This window comes from Pan troglodytes, chromosome 9 (assembly GCF_028858775.2).
Source record: "Pan troglodytes isolate AG18354 chromosome 9, NHGRI_mPanTro3-v2.0_pri, whole genome shotgun sequence".
Taxonomy (NCBI): Eukaryota; Metazoa; Chordata; class Mammalia; order Primates; family Hominidae; genus Pan; species Pan troglodytes.
Genome location: NC_072407.2, coordinates 75,117,850 through 75,137,943, shown reverse-complemented (window position 1 = coordinate 75,137,943; position 20,094 = coordinate 75,117,850). Strand labels below are relative to the sequence as shown.

Below are 20,094 nucleotides of genomic sequence, written 5' to 3'. Positions count from 1 at the left end.
CTTAAAAGGTTAATATTAATACTTGTAATTTGGGATTTACAACTTTTATTATGTTTTATGTTTTCTTAATCTTACTGAGACAATTTGCATACAATAAAATCCATCTACTTTAAGTGTACAGAGTTTGATACATTTTAGTAATTATATGTAGTTGAGTAAACACTACTACACTCAATATATAGAACATTTCCATCATCCTAAAAAGGTTTCTTGTGCCCTTTGATGCTTCAGCCTCAAATAACTGCTGATTTACTTTTTGTGATTATAGTTGTGTTTCCTAGAATTTCATATAAATGGAATCATACAGTAGATACACTTATGTTTGACATTTTCTACTTAATAGTGTAATTTGCTTTTTTAGTGTAATGTTTTTGAGATTCATCCATGTTGTGTATATTAATATTTAGTTTTCTTTTTTATTGCTAAACAGTTTTTCTTAATAAGAGTATGTCTTAGTCCACTTTGTGCTGCTATAACAGAATACCTGAGACTGGATAATTTGTAAAGAACAGAAATTTATTGGCTTATAGTTCTGGAGGCTGGGAAGTCCAAAATCAAGGCACCAGCATCTGGTGAGGAAGCTCTTGATGCATTATCACATGGCAGAAAGGTAGAAGGGCAAAAAGAGAGAGAAGGGGGCTGAACTCACCCTTTTATAATGGCATTAATCTCACCCCTATGAGGGCAGAGCCCTCATGGCCTAATCATCTCTTAAAAGTCTCAGCTTGTAATACTGTTATAATGGCAATTAAACTTCAACATGAGTTTTAGAGGAGACATTCAAACCATGGCAGAGTACAACTGCAATTTGTTTATTCATTCATCAGTTGATGGATGTTTCGTTTCATTGCTTTCAGTTTTTGGCTATTATAAATAATGCTGCTGTACACATTTTGTACACATTTGTGTATGGGTCCTTCTGTGGACATATGTTTTTATTTCTCTTGGATAAGTACTTAGGAGTGTAATTGCAGGGTTCTTTGACAAATGTGTGTTAAATTTAAAAGAAACTGCCAAAAATTTCCCCAGAGTCTATCTATATTATTTAGCATTCCTCCCAACAGTGTATGAGCATTTTAGTTGTACCAAATCCTTATCAGCACTTGGAATTGTTAATTTTCTTAACTTTAGTCATTCTAGTGGGTGTTCAGTGGTATCTCATTTTAATTTGCATTTCCCTGATGAGTAGTGATGTTAAGCATCTTTTCATTGTTACCAATTATTTGGATAAGTTTTTAATGAAGTGCCAATTCAAATCATTTGTTCATATTTAAAAATATGGTCTTCAGCCTGATGGCCTTCAAACTTCAATTGTAGCATTGGATTTTATCTGGGTCTGCAGCTTCTGGCCTACCCTGCAGGTTTTGGACTTGCTAGCCTTCATAATCGTGTGAGCCAATTCCTTGAAAGCAAATCTGTTTTTATACATAGACACAATATATTCTGTTTTTCTGGAGAACCCTGCTAATACATTGGCCTTTGGTGACTGGCTTCTTCTACTTAGTATAGTGCTTTTGAGGTTCATCTATGTTGGAATAGGTATCAGTGTTTTTATTTTTGTTTTGCTTTGTTGTGTTGTGTTTTTTTGTTGGGGGGGGGAGTGCAGTGGCTCACACCTATAATCCCAGCACTTTGGGAGGCCAAAGTGGGAGGATCGTTTGAAGTCAGGAGTTCCAGACTACCCTGGGCAACATAGTAAGATCCTGTCTCTACAAAAAATACAAAAATTAGCTGGGCATGGTATGTGCATCTGTAGCCCCAGCTACTCGGGAGGCTGAGGTGGGAGGATCTTGAGCCCAGGAGATGGAGACTGCAGTGAGCCATGATCATACCACTGCACTCCAGCCTAGGTGACAGAGTGAGACCCTGTCTCTAAAACAACAACAACAACAACAATAACAACAAGAGTACAGCCTTTACCTCCCTCAGTAGTTCCCACCTCAGTACAGAGTTATCACTCCTTTCTCTGAACTTAGATTTACAATGTTTTAGTGATGTAGCCTAACCTTAACATTCTACAGATGAATAAACAAATCTAGCACTTATCTGATTTGCCCAAAGTTGCTCTTATGCAATCTATTTTCTGTGCAACTGAGATGGCATTTATCTGCTATTTTATGTGGCCTTTTTATGAATAAATGTCATGTTTCTCCTTCAGGTCGGAACTAAACCTCAGGGTTCTTTGAAACCCCAATTATCTCAGATGTTTGCTGGGAACAGTGATAATGATAATGAGCATCATATTGAGGTAGAGGAAGAGGACTGGTTAGTGGGTACTGGTTTAGAGGTACTTTTTAAAGGAAGCATAAGCACATTTTGGGCATGCAAAATATTAAGCTCAGAGCTTAGACACTTGGTAAAAAACAAGGGTCTGTGTGAGGAGAGCTCTGAGAAAAGGGTTGTCAGACAGAAGCCAAATTTCTCAAGAAGGACCTCTAAACAGCATTAAGGAAAAAAAAAAAATCCCACGTAGAAGCATCTAAAAAAAGGAATGCCCAGTATTTGGGAAAGAGAAACGAATGATAATAGCACCAGATTTAGAGTCAGCTACCCAATAGATTCGAATTTCAACATTACCACATCCAAGCTGCGTTTCTGTGCCTCAGTTTTCTCATTTCTGCCTACCTAAGGACTGTCATAGGAAGATTAAATAAAATGTATGTAGGCCGATCACGGTGGCTCACACCTGTAATCCCGCCACTTTGGGAGGCTAAGGTGGGCGGATCACCTGAGGTCGAGAGTTCCAGACCAGCCTGACCAACATGGAGAAACCCCATCTCTACTAAAAACACAAAATTAGCCAGGCGTGGTGGCGCATGCCTGTAATCCCAGCTACTTGGGAGGCTGAGGCGGGAGAATCGCTTGAACCCAGGAAGTGGAGGTTGCGGTGAACCGAGATTGCACCATTGCACTCCAGCCTGGGCAACAAGAGTGAAACTCCATCTCAAAACAACAACAACAACAACAACAACAACAACAACATGTAAAGCGCTTAGGTCAGTGCCTTCCTTTTAAGGCACTCTGTTAATTGTTGTAATTAATAGGAGAAGGGTTTTCTTGAGAAGGGAGGAAGGGACGCGAAGAGGAATGGTCCTTGGTACATTTTGGTGACAAGGAGGTGGGATTCTGAAACAGAGGGTGTGTTCACAAAGAGAGCTGGAGTGAGAAGAGTGGTGGGGGCAGCATATGTTTCCAGTGAGGATTAGCGGGGTGTCACAGCCACTGTAGGAAGCGGAAGGGCTGAGAAGTGTCAAGCCAACAACACGCCTTCCGGGGTGCGTCAGGGAAGGCAGCGGTTGAAGATTAGCACTTAAATGCTGTGAGTGCTTCTATGACAAACGGCACATCTTCTGGGGAAACTTAGAGCTCGGGAAAGGCCTCATTAGTGGGGGATAGGGACGGGCAGAGGCAAGTGCCGAAAGTCCCCTCGGAGTGACCGAGAGGCCAGTGAAGGAAGGTGAGGTGGGAAGAAAATGGTGGTGCCGCCTCTCCCGGCTTCCCTTCGCACTCTTTCTAGCCACAGCCCCGCTGGAGCAGTCACTCTCTGGAAACCACAGGGAAACAGCCTTTTTGGTCCGACTTGACAGCCCCAACCGTACCGAGGGTGCAGAAGAACCAGGGTGGTGAGCGCCGCTAAGCCTAACGCCTGACTGCTCAGGGGTGCCTGGGCGGTATCAGTGTTTTACTGCATTTGTGACTGGATAATACTCGGTTGTATGTATATACCACATTTTATTTATCCATTCATCAGTTGATGGACATTTGGTTTTGTTTTTTTCCCACTTCTTGACTGTTATGAGTAATGCTGTTATGAACATTTGTGTGCAAATTTTTGTTTAGCATTTGTTTTCTCTCGAGTATATACCTTGGGGTGGAATTGTGTCATGTAGTAATTCAGTGTTTAACTTTTTGAGGAACTGCCAAGCTGTTTTCTGTAGCAGGTACATAATTTTATGTTCTCACCAGCAATGCATGAGGGTTCTAATTTCTTCACATCCTGGCCAATGCTTATTATTTTCTGTTTTTGTTTTGTTTTGTGTTGTTTTACAGCCATCCTAGTGGGTAGGAAGTAGTACCTCATTGTGTGTTTATTTTTGGAAGCAGGGTCTTGCTCCATTGCCGAGGCTGGAGTGCAGTGGCACAGTCATAGCTTACTGCAACCTGGAACGCCTGGGCTCGGTGATTCTTCTACCTCAGCCTCCTGAGTAGCTGGGACAATAGGCATGTACCACTACCTCCGGCTAATTAATTTTTTTATTTTGTAGAGATGGTGTCTTACTATGTGGGCCAGGCTGGCTTTGAACTCCTGAGCTCAGGTGATCCTCCTGCTTCAGTCTCCCAAAGTGTTGAGATTATAGGGATGAGCCACTGGCACCTGGATTTAAATTTTGATGAAGTCCATTTTACCTGTTTTTTCTTCGTTGTTTGTGCTTTTGGTTTCCCATCTAGGAATGCATTGCAAAATCCAAGGTCATGAAGAATTGCCCCTGTGTTTTCCTTTAAGAGTTTTATAGTTTTAGCTGTTACATTTAGGTCTTTGAGCCATTTTAAATTTTATATTTGAAATGAGATAGGGATCCACTTTCATTTTTTGTATGTAGAAATCTTGTCTTGGCACCATTTGTTGAAGAGACTATTCTTTCTCAATTTAGTGCTCTTGGCACCCTTGTTGAAAATCAGCTGATCATAGGTGTTTGTTTTTTTTTTCTGGACTATCAATTCTATTCCAACTAACCATACTGTAAACAAACTAGACCCAACAGGTGTATATAGAACACTCCACCCAATGAAGTAGAGTGTATATTTTTCTCAAGTACACATAAAACATTTTCCAGGATAGATCATATGTTAGATTATAAGCAATTATCAGTTAATTTTAAAAGATCAAAATCATATAAAGTATTTTCTTTACCCATAGAGGAATGAAGCTAGAAATCAATTAATAGAAAGGGACAGAAAATATGCAAATATGTAGAAATTAAACATATTCTTAAACAACGAGTAGATCAAAGAAGTCACTAGGGAGATTAGAAAATACTTTGAGACAAATGAGAACAAAAATATACAATACCAAAACTTATGCTGTGAAACTAGTATTCAGGGAAAACTTAACAGTTGTAAATGCCTGTGTTAAAAAAGAAGAAAGATTTCAAGTTAACAACCTAGCTTTATACCCTAAGAATTAGGAAAAGAGCATGCTAAACCCAAAAGGAAAAATAATAAAGGTTAGATCAGAGAAAAATTATATAGAATAGAAAAATGATGAAGAGAATCAATGAAACTAAAGTTAGTACTTTGAAAAGATAACTTATTGGCAAACCTTAGATTAGAAGAAGAGCTGGGCACCATGGGCTATGCAAGTCTAGTCCTAGCCAGTTGGAGGCCGAGGCAGGAGGATTGCTTGAGCCCAGGAGTTTGAGCCCAACTGGGATAACATAGCAAGACTCTGTCTCTAAAATAGATAGACAGATAGAGAGAGTAAATATGTACAAACAGAAAATACAGTGGGGATACTACTACCTTACAGAAACTAAAAGGATTATGATAACATGAATAATAATTCTTCAAAAATTAGATAATTCAGGTGAAATAGATAAATCTTAGAAACACACAAATTACTAAAACTGATTACAGAAAAAAATAGAAATTCTCAATAACAAGTGAAGGGATTGAATCAGTAATTAGAAAAAAAAAAAAAAAGAACACCTCACAAGAAATAATAGGACTAGACGGTTCCACTAGTGAATTCTACCAAATAGTTAATGATGAATTAACACCAATCCTACTAAAACTATTCCAAAAAAACAGAAGAAAAGGGAATGTTTCTAACATATTCTGAGGCCGTCTTTACCCTTATACAAAAATCAAACAGATACCAGAAGAAAACTACAGACTACTATTTCTTGTGAAGAGAGATGCAAAATAAAATAAAATAAAATAAAATAAACCAACCAAACAAACCTAGGAAACTGAATCCAACAACAAATCATTAAAAGGATTATCCACCACGACCAAGTGGGATTACACGCCTGCAATCCCAGGGAGCCACTTGGGAGGTTGAGGCAGGTGGATGGCTTGAGCTCAGAAGTTTAAGACCAGCCTGGGCAGCATGGTGAAACCCCATCTCTATGAAAAAATACAAAAATCAGCCAGGCCTGGTGGTGCATACCTGTAGTTCTAGCTATTTGGGAGGCTGAGGTGGGAGGATTGCTTGAGCCTGGGAGGTCGAGGCTGCAGTGAGCTGAGATTGTGCCACTATACTCCAGCTTGGATGACCAGAGTGAGACCCTGTCTCAAAAACAAAACAAAACAAAAAAAATCCATCAATGAAATACATCACATTAGTAAGAGGAAGGACAGAACCACATGATTATCTCAGTAGAGGCAGAAAAAGCATTTGACATAATTTAACACTCTTTCATGATAAAAAGACTCAGAAAACTAGGAATGGGAGGAAATTTCCTTTTTTTTTTTTTTTTTGTTTTGAGACAAGGTCTCATGCTGTCCCCCAAGCCAGAGTGTAGTGACACGGTCTAGGCTGGGGAAACATGGAAACGTCCTTAACATGTTAAAGGGCACATATGACAAGCTCACAGTAACATCGTACTCAGTGGTGAAAGACTGAACACTTTCCCTATAAGTTTAGGAAGAACACAAGGATGCACCTTTTTACCATTGCTATTCTCTTGTGGTTTGACATTCTATAATTCTATCTGGAAGTGGTATTTGCTTTCTTTCATCCTGTCCTGTCCTTTCCTTTCCTTTCCTTTCCTTTCCTTTCCTTTCCTTTGCTCTGTCACCCAGGCTGGAGTGCAGCAGCGCAATCTCGGCTCACTGCAACCTCTGCCTCCTGTGTTCAGGTGATTCTCCTGCCTCAGCCTTACTGGTAGCTGGAATTACAGGCGCCCGCCACCACATCTGGCTAATTTTTTTTTTTTTTTTTTTTTTGTAGATGCAGGGTTTCAACATGTTGGCCAGGCTGGTCTCGAACTCCTGACCTCAAGTGATCCACCTGCCTTGGCCTCTCTAAGTGCTGGAATTACAGACGTGAGCCACTGTTCCCTGCCAGCTTTCTTTTTTAAATACAAGAAGTTTAAAAATTCATTTTAAATATTTGGTTACATATTATCTCTTTCATGACAGCATTTTGCTCATGGGTGTCCTGCTGCTACCATGTTTTTCCTGTTCTGTTTCTTCTCTTAAAAATTTTACATCTGTTTAGATACCTCGTTCCTACTTCCTTTATGGTGGTTTATTTTTGAATGAGAAGGTTTTTTTGTTTTGTTTTGTTTTTTGTTTTTTTCTATAGCACTTTAGGATATTAGATGTTGGTAGCTCAGGGTTGTGTCTTTCAAATTTACAGCAATTTTGTTTGTGAGCAGGTTTTGTGCATAATTTTTTTTTTTTTTAATCCTCAGCCAGTCAGTGAAGATTGCTGCTGCAGGGCTGTTCATAGTGTAGGCTCTCTCACTATCTTTTTGCCACACCAGCAACTCAGTTTCTGCCAGCGTGGCTTGTTTGTGTGATTCCTTATTTAGTTCTGTCTCCTCTACTTCTTCAAACTGTGAACAGGAAAGCTTCCTCTGCCAGCCCATGTTCCCTGCTTTTGTTGTTGCAAATGCAGAATTTAAGTTTAATACCTCAGGAAGTATGCTTGTACAAAGGTACTCCCGCTTTGAGTTTTGGAGCCTTGTGCCTTACCTTTCTCCTCTTATTCCAAGTTGTCTCTCCTTATGGCATATCATTCCCTTATATGTCCATACATATGTTTCCTAGTTTTATTGGAGATCATATTTCCAGTTATGTTTCTTACTCTCTTTGTTTCTTTTGGGTGATTTCTGACTGGAGGAGAGGGGAGAGTCTGACTTTGTTATTTAAGATGAGAAGTAGTTAAGATGTATTTTTTGTTAGTGTTTTGCACATTCATTTACTGAAAATGTTAAAACTGAATTAGATTTCATATTTATAAGCTGTGGAATGTGATATTGTCACTTATTTAGCAAATACTTTAATACATTCGCTGTGTGCCAAGTTTATCCCAAGTCCTTTATAAATATGTACTTAATTAATCCTCATAATACCTATGAGGTAGGTTTTCTTTTTATTCTTATTTTATTGATAGGAAACTGAAGCACAGTCAGGAAAGTTAACTCGCTCAAGGTCACCTAATTAATAAGAAATAAGAACACTTCTAATTTTCATTCTATGACTATAGCATTTGTGGGCCTTGGCATCATCTGTTTATACTGTATTCAAATGAATCCCTTGAGAGCAGGGTCTGTGTTTCATTCATCTTTATATTCTCATTGCATATTTAGTAGAATTCCTGAAATCCAGAAGATATTCAATGGATGTTAGAGAATTAATATTTTTTATTAGGAGCCAAATAATTTGCTTTCTGCCAGACTTACAACATAGCTTCAGTTGTTCGTTCCGCTTGCCTCATTAAAAAATTTTTTTGTTTGTATTCTCAGGTCATCATTTTAGTGCTATTGCAGTATTTACTGTAATAATACCTTTACAAACAGCCACTGTATTCCAGAACAAAATTATTTCTTTATGAAACAATTATCAATTTGCTGATAATAAAAGCACTAGTTCCCTTACACAAGTTTGCTGCCCATGCTATAAATATTTTTATATACTAATATGAGGTATATTTAAGCAGTGTCATTTATAAAATAACAGGGGTCAAGTATCGTAGCAAAAATGAAGTGGTCATCTTGTTCATTTGTTTTTGTTACTGAGCTTTACTCCATTTAAGAATAAATATGTTACTGTTTATCCATGATCCCATTGATGGACAACTGGACTGTTTTTGGCTATTTATGACTAAAGATGGTATAAATATTTTTGTAAAAGTGTTTTTGTGGACACGTTTTCATTTCTCTTGGTATATAACTAGTATTGGAATTGTTATATCAAAATAAATTTAAGTTTAATTATGTAAGACCAGACTTTTCCCCAAGTGGTTGTACCATTTTACATTCCCACCAATGGCATGTTAGAGTTCCATTGCCCTTTATCCTCATTGCTATAGTTCAGTCTAATTTTTACCATTCTGGTAGATTTGTTTATCTTTATTCTTTTTTTTTGGTGCAGGGAGACAAGAGTCTTGCTCTGTAGCCCAGGCTGGAGTGCATTGGCGTGGTCTTGGCTCATTGTAACCTCTGCCTCCTGGGTTCAAGTGATTCTCTTGCCTCAGCCTCCCGGGTAGCTGGGATTACAGATGTGCGCCACCACACCTGGCTAAGTTTTGTATTTTTAGTAGAGACGGGGTTTCGCCATGTTGGCCAGGCTGGGCTTGAACTCCTGACCTCAAGTTGTCCGCCTGACTCGGCCTTCCAAAGTGTTGGGATTACAGGCATGAGCCACCACACCCAGTCCTATCTTTATTCTTAACATTCATCAGCTGGATGTGGTGGCTCACGCCTGTAATCCCAACACTTTGGGAGGCCGAGGTGGGCAGATCACCTGAGGTCGGGAGTTCGAGATCAGCCTGACCAACATGGAAGAACCCTGTCTCTACTAAAAATACAAAAAAAATTAGCTGGGTGTGGTGGTGCATGCCTGTAATCCCAGCTACTTGGGAGGCTGAGGCAGGAGAATCGCTTGAACCCGGGAGGTGGAGGTTGTGGTGAGCCAAGACCGCGTCATTGCACTCCAGCCTGGGCAACAAGAGCGAAACTCGGTCTCAAAAAAAAAAAAAACAAATCATCAATACCCCATCCTCACTACCACCATTGGTAATTTGAACATTCTTAGGGATTTTGCTTATCTTGGTGATGAATTTAAATGGGTGCATTACAGCTCTTCTAAGACAGCTCTCAATTCTGACACCAGCTGTAAGGTCGAGAATCCCTAATACCTCCTTCACTTTGACACCAACTTCAAGGTTGGAGGTCTCCAAGACCACCTTTACTTCTGACACGACTTGCAATTTTGTGGGTCCCAAGACCACCTTAGATTCAATAATTTGCCAGGACTCTCAGAGCTCACTGAAAGTTTACTCAGTAAGGTTATGATTTATTATAGCAAAAGAGTAGAGTTTAAAATCAGCCAAGGGAAGAGGTGTACAGGGCAGGGTCTAAGAGAGTTCCAGTCAGAGCTTCCCATTGTCCTCTGTGGAACTGTACAGTGTTCACTTCTTCTGCAATGATGTATGACAGTATGCACAGAGTCTTGCCAATTAGGAAAGCCTACCTGAGTCTTGGTATGCAGTTTTTATTGCGGTTCAGTCACTTAGACATGATTACTACTCATGCGGCTGGCCTTAGCCTCCAGCCTCTCCAGAGGTTGAGATGATACTGAGTGACCCAAGGCTCATCATCCCACCCACCCCCGATGAAATCACATTGTTAGCATAGACTATTTGGTGTGGCACAAGGTCCCCAGGTAGACAAAAACACTTGTGTCAGGCAAGATATTCCAAGGGCTTAGAGATTACCTCCCAGAAGCCAAAGACAAAGGTAAGACCTGTCTTTGGGTAGGGTTAATCCTTTACTGTATACTCTGATGCCCTCCTTGATTTGATATACACAAAATGCTTATTTTAACTGATATAATGTGACCAAAGTCAAGAAACTTGATTGGTCCATGTGGATGTAGATTGTGATCTTGGTTCTGCGTGTCTCAGGAGCTAACCTACTGAGCTATTAATCAAATTTATGAAGAGTCTGAAAACTGATTATGTAGTTTTTGTCTATTGTTTCAGTCATTCATTCAGCAAACATTTTTTGAACTTTTTACAATGTTCAGTCACTGTGCCAAACATATAAATACTAAGATACAGAGTATACTTAAATGCTCTCAAGGAGCTCCATAGTCAATTCATAGACAGTCACAATACTTAAAGCAGATGCTATGTTAGAAGATGCCGGGCCAGGTATGGTGGCTTGTGCCTGTAATCCCAGCACTTTGGGAGGCTGAGGTGGAAGAATCACTGGAAGCCAGGAGTTTGAGATCAGCCTCAGCAACATAGCAAGACCCCATCTCTACAAAAAAAAAAAAAAAAACAACTTAAAAAATTAGCCGGGTGTGGTGGTGTACACCTATAGTCCCAGCTACTTGGGAGGCTAAGGAGGGAGGATAACTTCATCTCATGAGTTAGAGACTGCTGTGAGCTATGATCGCACCAATGTACTCCAGCCTTAGTGATGGAGCAAGACCCTACCTCTAAAAAAGAAGATGCTGGAGGATCTCAGAGGAGGTATATCTGAATCACAAGAGGAATTCAGGAAGGCTTCTCAAATGAGATCATACTTTCAGCTAGGTTTTGTTTTTTTTTGAGAGTGAGTCTCATTCTGTCGCCCAGGCTGGAGTGCAGTGGCACAATTTCAGCTCACTGCAACCTCTGTCTCCCCAGTACAAACAATTCTCCTGCCTCAGCCTCCTGAGTAGCTGGGATTACAGGTGCACGCTACCAGCTAATTTTTTGTATTTTTAGTAGAGATGGGGTTTCACCATGTTGGCCAGGCTAGTCACGAACTTCTGACCTCAAGTCATCCACCTGCCTTGGCCTCCCAAAGTACTGGGATTACAGGCATGAGCCACCACGCCCAGCATCAGCTAGGTTTTAAAGAATGAGGAAGAGTTAGGCCAAATAACGGGAGGAAATTCCAAGTGGAAAAGACCACATTTGCTAGAACATGAAAGCATGAGCCTACTGGTCCTTTTAAGAAACTTAGCTGGGGCATAACATGTGAATGTGGTTTGACATTCTGTAATTCTGTCTGGAAGTGATATTTGCTTTCTTTTCTTTTTTCTTTTTTTTGAGATGGAGTCTCACTCTGTGGCCCAGGCTGGAGTGCAGTGGCATGATCTCGGCTCACTGCAACCTCCGCCTCCCGGGTTCAAGTGATTCTCCTGCCTCAGCCTCCCATGTAGCTGGGATTACAGGCACCCACCACCACACCTGGCTAATTTTTTTTGTTGTTTGTATTTTTAGTAGAGATGGGGTTTCACCATGTTGGCCAGGCTGGTCTCAAACTCCTGACCTCAAGTGATCTGCCCGCCTTGGCCTCCCAAAGTGCTGAGATTACAGGCGTGAGCCACCATGCCTGGTCTAAAACGTGTCTTTACATACAGATTTATACATGAATGTGGATAGCAGCATTATCCATAATACTCAGGATGTGGAAACCCAAATGTCTATCAATAAATGAATGAATAAACAAACTGTGGTATACTCATAGAATGGAACATTATTCAGCCATAAAAACAAATGAAGTATTGATACATACTACAACTTGGATAAACCTTACAAATGTATGCTAAGTGAAAGAAGTCAGACACAAAAGGTCACATATAATTTTTTTCATATGAAATATCCAGAATAGGCAAATTTGTAGAGACAAAATTTAGATTAGTAGTTGACAGGGGAGGAGAAGAAAGGGGAATGAAGCGTGATTACTTAATGGGTCTGGAGTGTTCTGGGGTGATGACAAAGTTTGAAATTAGGGAGAGGTGGTGGTGGTTGTACAACATTTGTGAATGCACTAAATGTCACTGAATTGTTTACTTTAAAACAGTTGATTGTATATTATGTGAATTTCATCTCAATAAAAACATGCATTATATATATGCACATAGTTTACATTCAAATAGTACAAACAGGAATGTAGTAAAAGGTCTTTCTTCTACTAATACTGCCAGTTTCTTCATGTGGAGCCCTTGTTAGGCTAGTCTCATGTAATATTTTAGAGAGTTCTGTCACAGTGATTTCTAAGGGAACCAGAGTAGGCATTTTTGCACAGGACAGTTTTTGACGTGAGGAAATGCTGTAATTAAGAAGTATTGTAATTACCATAAATATATATGTGTAAACATTTTTATATGAAAAGATAGTTTACATTATTCTGTACATTTTTTGTTTACTTAACATTAGATCTTCCTATCAAGTTATCCCAACACAATTTACTGATAATTCATCTTTTTTCCCTGAGAATTTTCAGTTACTAAATTTGTAGATATATTTAGGTATATTCCTGATTACTAACTTTTGTTTTATTATCTCTGTCTACTTATGTTCCATTACCAAGCTATTTTAATTACTGTCACTTTAAAATTAATTTTTAACATCTGGTAAGGGTAGGCTTTTAAAAAAAATATTACTCTTTCTCAGAATTTTTATGGCTATTTTTACATGTTCATTTTTCTGTATGAAAATGCTTATCTAGTTAAATAAAAATACTGTACTTTTGGATTAATGGCAAAGTTTTTCTCAATCTCCCAGGCCTTGGCAACCACTAATTTACTTTTTGTCTCTCTGGACTTGCTTATTCTAGACACTTTGTATAAATGAAATTCTAAAATATATGGCCTTTTGCATCCGTTTTCTTTCACTTAGCGTAATGTTATTGAGGTTCATCCATATTGTAGCATGTATCAGTACTTCATTCTTTCTTATGGCTGAATAACATTCCATTATATAAATATACCACATCTTGTTTATACATTCATCAGTTGATGGACATGTGGGTTGTTTGTACTGTTTGGATATTATGAATAATGCTGCTGTGAACATTCATTTACCAGTTTTTGTGTGGACATGTGTTTTAAGTTTTCATGGATATACACCTAGGAATAGAATTGTTGGATCATATGCTAATGATGTGTTTAACCAGTTTGGGAATTCCCAGATTGTTTTCCACAGAACCTGCACCATTTACTTTTCCACTAACGCTATGAGAATTCTGATTTCTTCACATACTTACCAATACTTGTTATTGTCTGTTTTATTATAGTATCCATTAATATCTTTTAAAAGTTTTATGAGACATTGATTCAGAATTTTAGCAAATGCCTTTTCATCTTACATGGAGATTATCAGGTTTCTTCTGCTGTGCTCTCTTGATATATATATGATACATTATAATGAATAGATTTCCAAATATTTATTATGTGAATTTTGAGTAGTTGTTATCCCAGATTTGTCTTTTGCTTTAAAACAGGAAATTAGTTGGTAGACAAGTAACTTTTTACTAACAACTAAAAATGCCACTGAGAATATTTAAATTAGTTGATATGCACATCAAGGGTACAAAAGCTATTGCTTTTTCTTGTGGACTTCACGTGAATGTCCTTATTTTAAAATGAGTTATGTATAAACTTAAAAGGGTAAAAAATACATAATTTAAATATTTCCTTTTATCTTTTGTGAAATATAAAAAAATCCAACCTTCTACAAAATATATAGATAGGCTTTTTAGAGGTTTTTAAATGGTGAAAGTGTGAACTAGTTCATTTTAATTAGACTCTTTTGCTTGGGTATTTGTAGTGGGTAGGGAGATAACATTTGGTAGTGCTGGTCATAATAATTTCTTAGTCCAATTTTAGAAAAACAACATGAATGTAAAAAAAGTGTGTGTACATGTTTATGAATGTGCATTTTTTTTTAAAAAGGACTTTTTTTTCAAACATTATATGTTTACTAAAACACCAGAAATTATGGAAAGCAAAAGAAGAAGGTAAAGGAAGCCTATAATACCATGACCCAGAGAAAACTTTCATTACTATTTTAGTACACACACACAAACACACACACACACACGTATGTATACAATCATGCATTGCTTAATGATGGGGATACATTCTAAGAAGTGCATTGTTAGGCAATTTCGTCATTGTGTGAACATCATGGAGTACACTTACACAAACCATAGCCTACTACACACCTAAGCTATATGATATAGCCTATTGCTCCTAGGCTACAAACCTGTACAACATGTTACTGTACTGAATACTGTAGGCAGTTGTAACATGATGGTATTTATATATCAAAACATATCTAAATATAGGAAAGATACAACAAAAATATGGTATGAAAGATTAAAAAATGGGCTGGGCAGTGTGGCTCATGTCTGTAATCCTAGCACTTTGGGAGGGCAAGGCAGAAGGATTGCTTGAGGCCAGGAGTTCAGGACCAGCCTAGGGAACATAGCAAGGAATGGAACAACAACAATAACTAGCCACATGTGGTGGCATGTGCCTGTAGTCCTAGCTACTTAAGAGGCTGAGGTGAGAGGATCACTTGAGCACAGGAATTGAAAGTTGAGAGTAAGCTATGATTGCATCACTGCACTCCAGCCTGGGAGACAGACGGAAAAAGATGAAAAATGGTATTACTGTGTAGGGCACTTGCCATGAATGGAGCTTAGGAGACTGGAAGTTGCTCTGGGTGAGTCAGTGAGTGCCATGTGAATGTAAAGGCCTAGGAAACTAATGTATACTGCTGTAGGCTATTTATTTATTACACTATACACTTAGGCTGCACTAAATTTATTTTAAAAACTTTTTTTTTTTTTTGAGACAAAGCCTCGCTCTGTTGCCCAGGCTGGAGTGCAGTGGTGTGATCTCGGCCCACTGCAACCTCTGCCTCCCGGGTTCAAGCAATTCTCCTGCCTCAGCCTTCCGAGTAGCTGGGACTACAGGCACGCGCCACCATGCCTGGCTAATTTTTGTATGTTTAGTAGAGATGGGGTTTCACCATGTTGGCAGACTGGTCTCAAACTCCTGACCTCAAGCGATCCACCTGCCTTGGCCTCCCAAAGTGCTGGGATTACAGGGTGAGCCACCACACCTGGCCCAAAAACTTTTCTTTCTTCAGTAATAAATAAATTAACCTTAGCTCACTGTAACTTTTTTACTTTATAAACTTGTAGATTAAAAAAAAAACTTTTTTGACTTTTGAAATAGCATTTAGCTTAAAACACATATTGTACAACTGTATAAAAATATTTTCTTTATATCTTTATAAGCTTTTGACTATTTTTACAAATTTTTATTTTTTTGTACTTTTAAAATTTTTTTGTCAAAAACAAAGACACACATACATTAACCTAGGCCTACACACTGTCAGAATCATCAGTATTATTGTCTTCTGCCTTCACCTCTTGTCCCATAGGAGGTCTTCAGGGGCAGTAACATGCATGGAGCTGTCATCTCCTATGATACAATGCCTTTTTCTGGTATACCTCCTGAAGGAACTGCCTGAGGCTGTTTTACAGTTAGCTGTAGGACCTCATATAATTGGAATCATACAATATTTGTGTGTTTTTGATTGACTTATTTCACCTTGCATAATATTCTTAAGGTTCATCCATATTGTAGCATATATCAGATTTGTCTTCCTTTTTAAAGCTGAATAATATTTGATTGTATATACCACATTGTATTTATCTATTCATTTCTGGGACACTTGGATTAATTTCCTGTTTTCATTTAAGTTATCTAATTTGCTGGTGTACAGTTGCTTATAATACTCTTACAATCTTTTTACTTCTATAGAACAGTAGTAGTGTTCACCACTTTCATTTCTGATTTTGGTAATTAGTGTTTTCCCTTTTTTCCTAAGTCCACCTAAGTCCTAGGTAAAGTTTGTCAATTTTGTTGATCTTTCTGAAGAACCAACTTTTGGTTTCATTGATTTTCTGTATTATTTTTCTACTGTCTTTGTTTATCTCTTTTCTAATCTTTATTATTAATATTTCCTTCTTTCTGCTAACTTTGGGTTTAATTTGTTCTTTTTCTAGTTCCTTAAGTTGTAAAGTTAGGCTGTTGATTTGAGATTGATCTTTTGTTTTTTGTTTGTTTGTTTGTTTTGAGATGGAGTCTCACTCTCTTTCCCAGGCTGGAGTGCAGTGGTCCTATCTTGGTTCACTGCTACCCCCACCTCCGGGTTCAAGCAATTCTCCTGCCTCAGCCTCCCGAGTAGCTGGGACCACAGGCACGCACCACCACGCCCAGCTAATTTTTGTATTTTTAGTAGAGACGGAGTTTTGCCATGTTGGCCAGGCCTGTCTTAAACTCCTGGCCTCAAGTGATCCACCTACCTCTATCTCTCAAAAGTGCTGGGATTACAGGCGTGAGCCACTGAGCCCAGCCTCATCTTGTAAAATAATGTAAGTATTTGAAGCTATAAATTTCCCCCGTAGCACTGCTTTCTTTTCATATTTACATTTTGCCCGCACATAGTTTTCTTTAGTTTTACCATTTTGCCCTTTAATTCTTTGAACATCTTTAAAACCATTGTTTTAGTATCTTTGTTTAGTAGATCTGCCATCAATTCTTTTTCAGGGACAATTTGTATTGGCTTGTTTTCCCCTTTGAATGGGCCATACTTCTCTCCTTCTTAGCCTGCCTTGTGATTTTTGTTGAAAACTGGAGATTTGAATGTAATAATGTGGTAACTCTGCTCTCATTTTTTTTTAAACATCAACTTGAACCAGAATACCAGATTTGTGGTAACTCTGCTAATCAGATTCCCCTGCCTGCCCAGGGATTTTTTTTTTTTAATAGTTAAAAAGTTTTTAAATGTTGTAGGTAGTCTGTACTGAGCTGTGCCTGAAGTGTTAAAATCAGGTCTTCTGAAGTCTTTTGTGAACCTGCACCTTCCCGTGGGTTTGTGTGGTGACTTTTCAATTTCTCCCTTAAATGTGGTTGCGTTAGAATGTCTTACTCTTCAAGATCTGGCTCTCAAAAGGGGAAAAAGAGAAAAATTAAGGGAGAAGGAACAGGCATCAGTTCTTTAAATCCTCCGAAAGTCATTTCAGTCAGGAGAGGAACTTGCATCAATGTTGAGGGAAATGCAACAACAGTGGTCATCCCCTCTCTTTCAGTTGACTCCTAGTTCCAAAATGGTTACATGATTCATTCTGCCAGTGCAATTGTTACCTAGCCTGGGAGTCAGATTCCTGGTGTTTACTAAGCTGCCATCTCCCAGAATCCTCTCTCATTGCTTAACCTTGAATGCACTGGAGACTTTTTTTAAATAAACATTTTAAAAAAATCTTACAGTCTTCGTTTTATTGTATTGGCCATTTGAAGCACTCTTGAATAAGCATGAATCTTTAGGTTTAAGGTGAAACTTCTTCCGTTTGTTATTTTGAAATTAAGAAATTATTTACTCAAAACAAATATAGTAAGATCTTAAACAGTTATATTTTTATATAAGAAATCAAGTCATTTGGTGAATTTAAATGATTTTTAAGATGAGAATTTTGGTTTCTTGACTTTTTCTTTATTTCAGTGCTTTCCTTTTTTTTTTTTTTTTCCTCCTCCTTACTCTTATGTCTTTGCACTGGTGCAGTGATTTTAAGAGCACCGATTCCTGGCACATAACGGTAAAGTCTTTAAATTCAGGATATTCAAGGTAAATTGTCAGTAGTACCACATTTTGTTGACTCTACAATGCCTATGTTTGTAAGGTACACTGTTATTTTATATACCATTAAGATGGAGGAAAATACTGCCAATCATCATTAAAAGATGCATTCCAGTATCATAAATGTTAATACAGGTAAAGGATGTACTGGCTAAGCACGTTGGCTCATGCCAGTAATCCCAGTGCTTTGGGAGGCCAAGGCAGGAGGATTGCTTTCAGGCCAGGAGTTCGAGACCAGTCTGGGAAACATATCAAGACTCCATCTCTACAAGAAGTATTTTAAAATTAACCAGATGTGGTGGTGTGCACCTGTAGTCCCAGCTACTTAGGAGGCTGAGGTGGGAAGATCTCTTGAGCCCAGGAATTAAAGGCTGCAGTGGGCTAGGACCTCACCGCCACACTCAAGCCTAGGCAACAGAACAAGACCCTATCTCTAAAAAAAGAAAAAAGAAAAGAAAAGGGTATACCTTAGAATCTTTGAAATATAATACATGTACGGAAAGTGTGCTCTCATCATACCACAATTTGTAGTGACCTTGTACATTGTTTTGTAATGCTTATAAAAAACTGGAGTGAAGGAAACATTTTGAGCATTTTTCATATTCAGAAGCCAATCAAAATTTGATTTTCACATTGTTTTCATTAGTTCCCTCTTACATTGGTTAAGTCCAGTAAACATCTTTAGTGCCTAATATATAGTAGCTATTCTTATAACAGTAGCCAACATTTATATAGGTTTTACTGTGTGATAGGCACTATTTTGAGTGCTTTATGTATTTCAAGTAACTAAATTTTATAGTATCCCTATGAGGTGAGTACTGTTATTATCCCCATTTTAGCAAGGAGGAAACTGAGGAACAGAGAAGTCAAATGACTTGGCCAAGGTCATACAGCTAGTAAGTGGTACAGCTGGGGTTTGAATGTAGATCCTCTGACTGTAGAGACCATGCTGTTAGCAGTATTCCTAAGCACATAAAGATGAATAAAATATTGTCCTTTCCCTCACATATCTTAACCCGGCAGTATTTGAAGGTGTGTTGATAGATTTACATTAAATTATTAAGTTATCCTTCTGGTAATTAATTTTTCTTTGTATTTTTAGGACATTCAGTCAGAAGAAGGCTGCTATTGAAAGAGAGTATGCACAGGTAAGCTTGAAATTGGAGGTCCCATTCTAGGTATACTTCTTTTCCGTGGCTTAAGGACAGAGATGGTTTTTGGAGAGAAGCCATAGTATCCCTATGCCTTCCTTTTCTTGTTATTTCTTTCTTGTTTTTTTTTTCCTGAGATGGAGTCTCGCTTTGTTGCAAGGCTGGAGTACAGTGGCGCAATCTTGGCTCACTGCAACCTCTGCCTCCCAGGTTCAAGCGATTCTCCTGTGTCAGCCTCCTGAGTAGCTGGGACTACAGGCGTGTGCCACCACACCCAGCTAATTTTTGTATTTTTAGTAGAGACAGGGTTTCACCATGTTGGCCGGGATGGTCTCGATCTCTTGACCTCATGATCCGCCCGCCTTGGCCTCCCAAAGTGTTGGGATTACAGGCATGAGCCACTGTGCCCAGCCCTTTTCTTGTTACTTCTGTCTCATTTTGATCCCCCACTTTGCTGCCTTTGAATCATTATAAAGAAGGTTGTAAACCTGGAGGAGACATTATTTACTATATTTGTAAAGTATTTACAAGTATGAATAATAATACTTTTTACAAGTTTGTTGATTTATTCTTCTTTATATGCCCCATTCTCTGCAGTTTAGGAAAGGTTAATTTTTCATCACGCATTTAGTTCTCATTATGACTGTGTTGATAAAGAGTAATAATGCTTTTAGTGGATGACATGGAGCTTTTCCTAGGGAAATTGAAGCATTTCCTTCTTTAATTTTACTTAGACCTTTAGTGGAGTCCAGATTACAAAATGTGACAAGAAAAAATTAT

At 38.4% G+C, this 20,094-nt stretch overlaps 1 protein-coding gene across 29 annotated transcripts in view; it reads left to right on the top strand.

Moving 5' to 3' along the window:
• The window catches only part of FCHSD2 (FCH and double SH3 domains 2), a 302,934-nt gene that overhangs the window by 38,382 nt on the left and 244,458 nt on the right, over positions 1-20,094 (top strand). For 20 of the 29 annotated variants that reach the window (XM_016921547.3, XM_016921553.3, XM_054661497.2 and 17 more), the window contains one exon: positions 19,266-19,311. The exons of 2 other annotated variants lie outside the window; for them this stretch is intronic. In XM_016921547.3, coding sequence (XP_016777036.1) covers positions 19,266-19,311 — 46 coding nt within the window. Of the gene's footprint in view, positions 1-16,629; positions 16,902-19,265; positions 19,312-20,094 lie in introns of all 29 variants that reach the window. 7 more of the 29 variants (XM_063783178.1, XM_063783166.1, XM_063783173.1 and 4 more) reach the window with 1 other exon arrangement.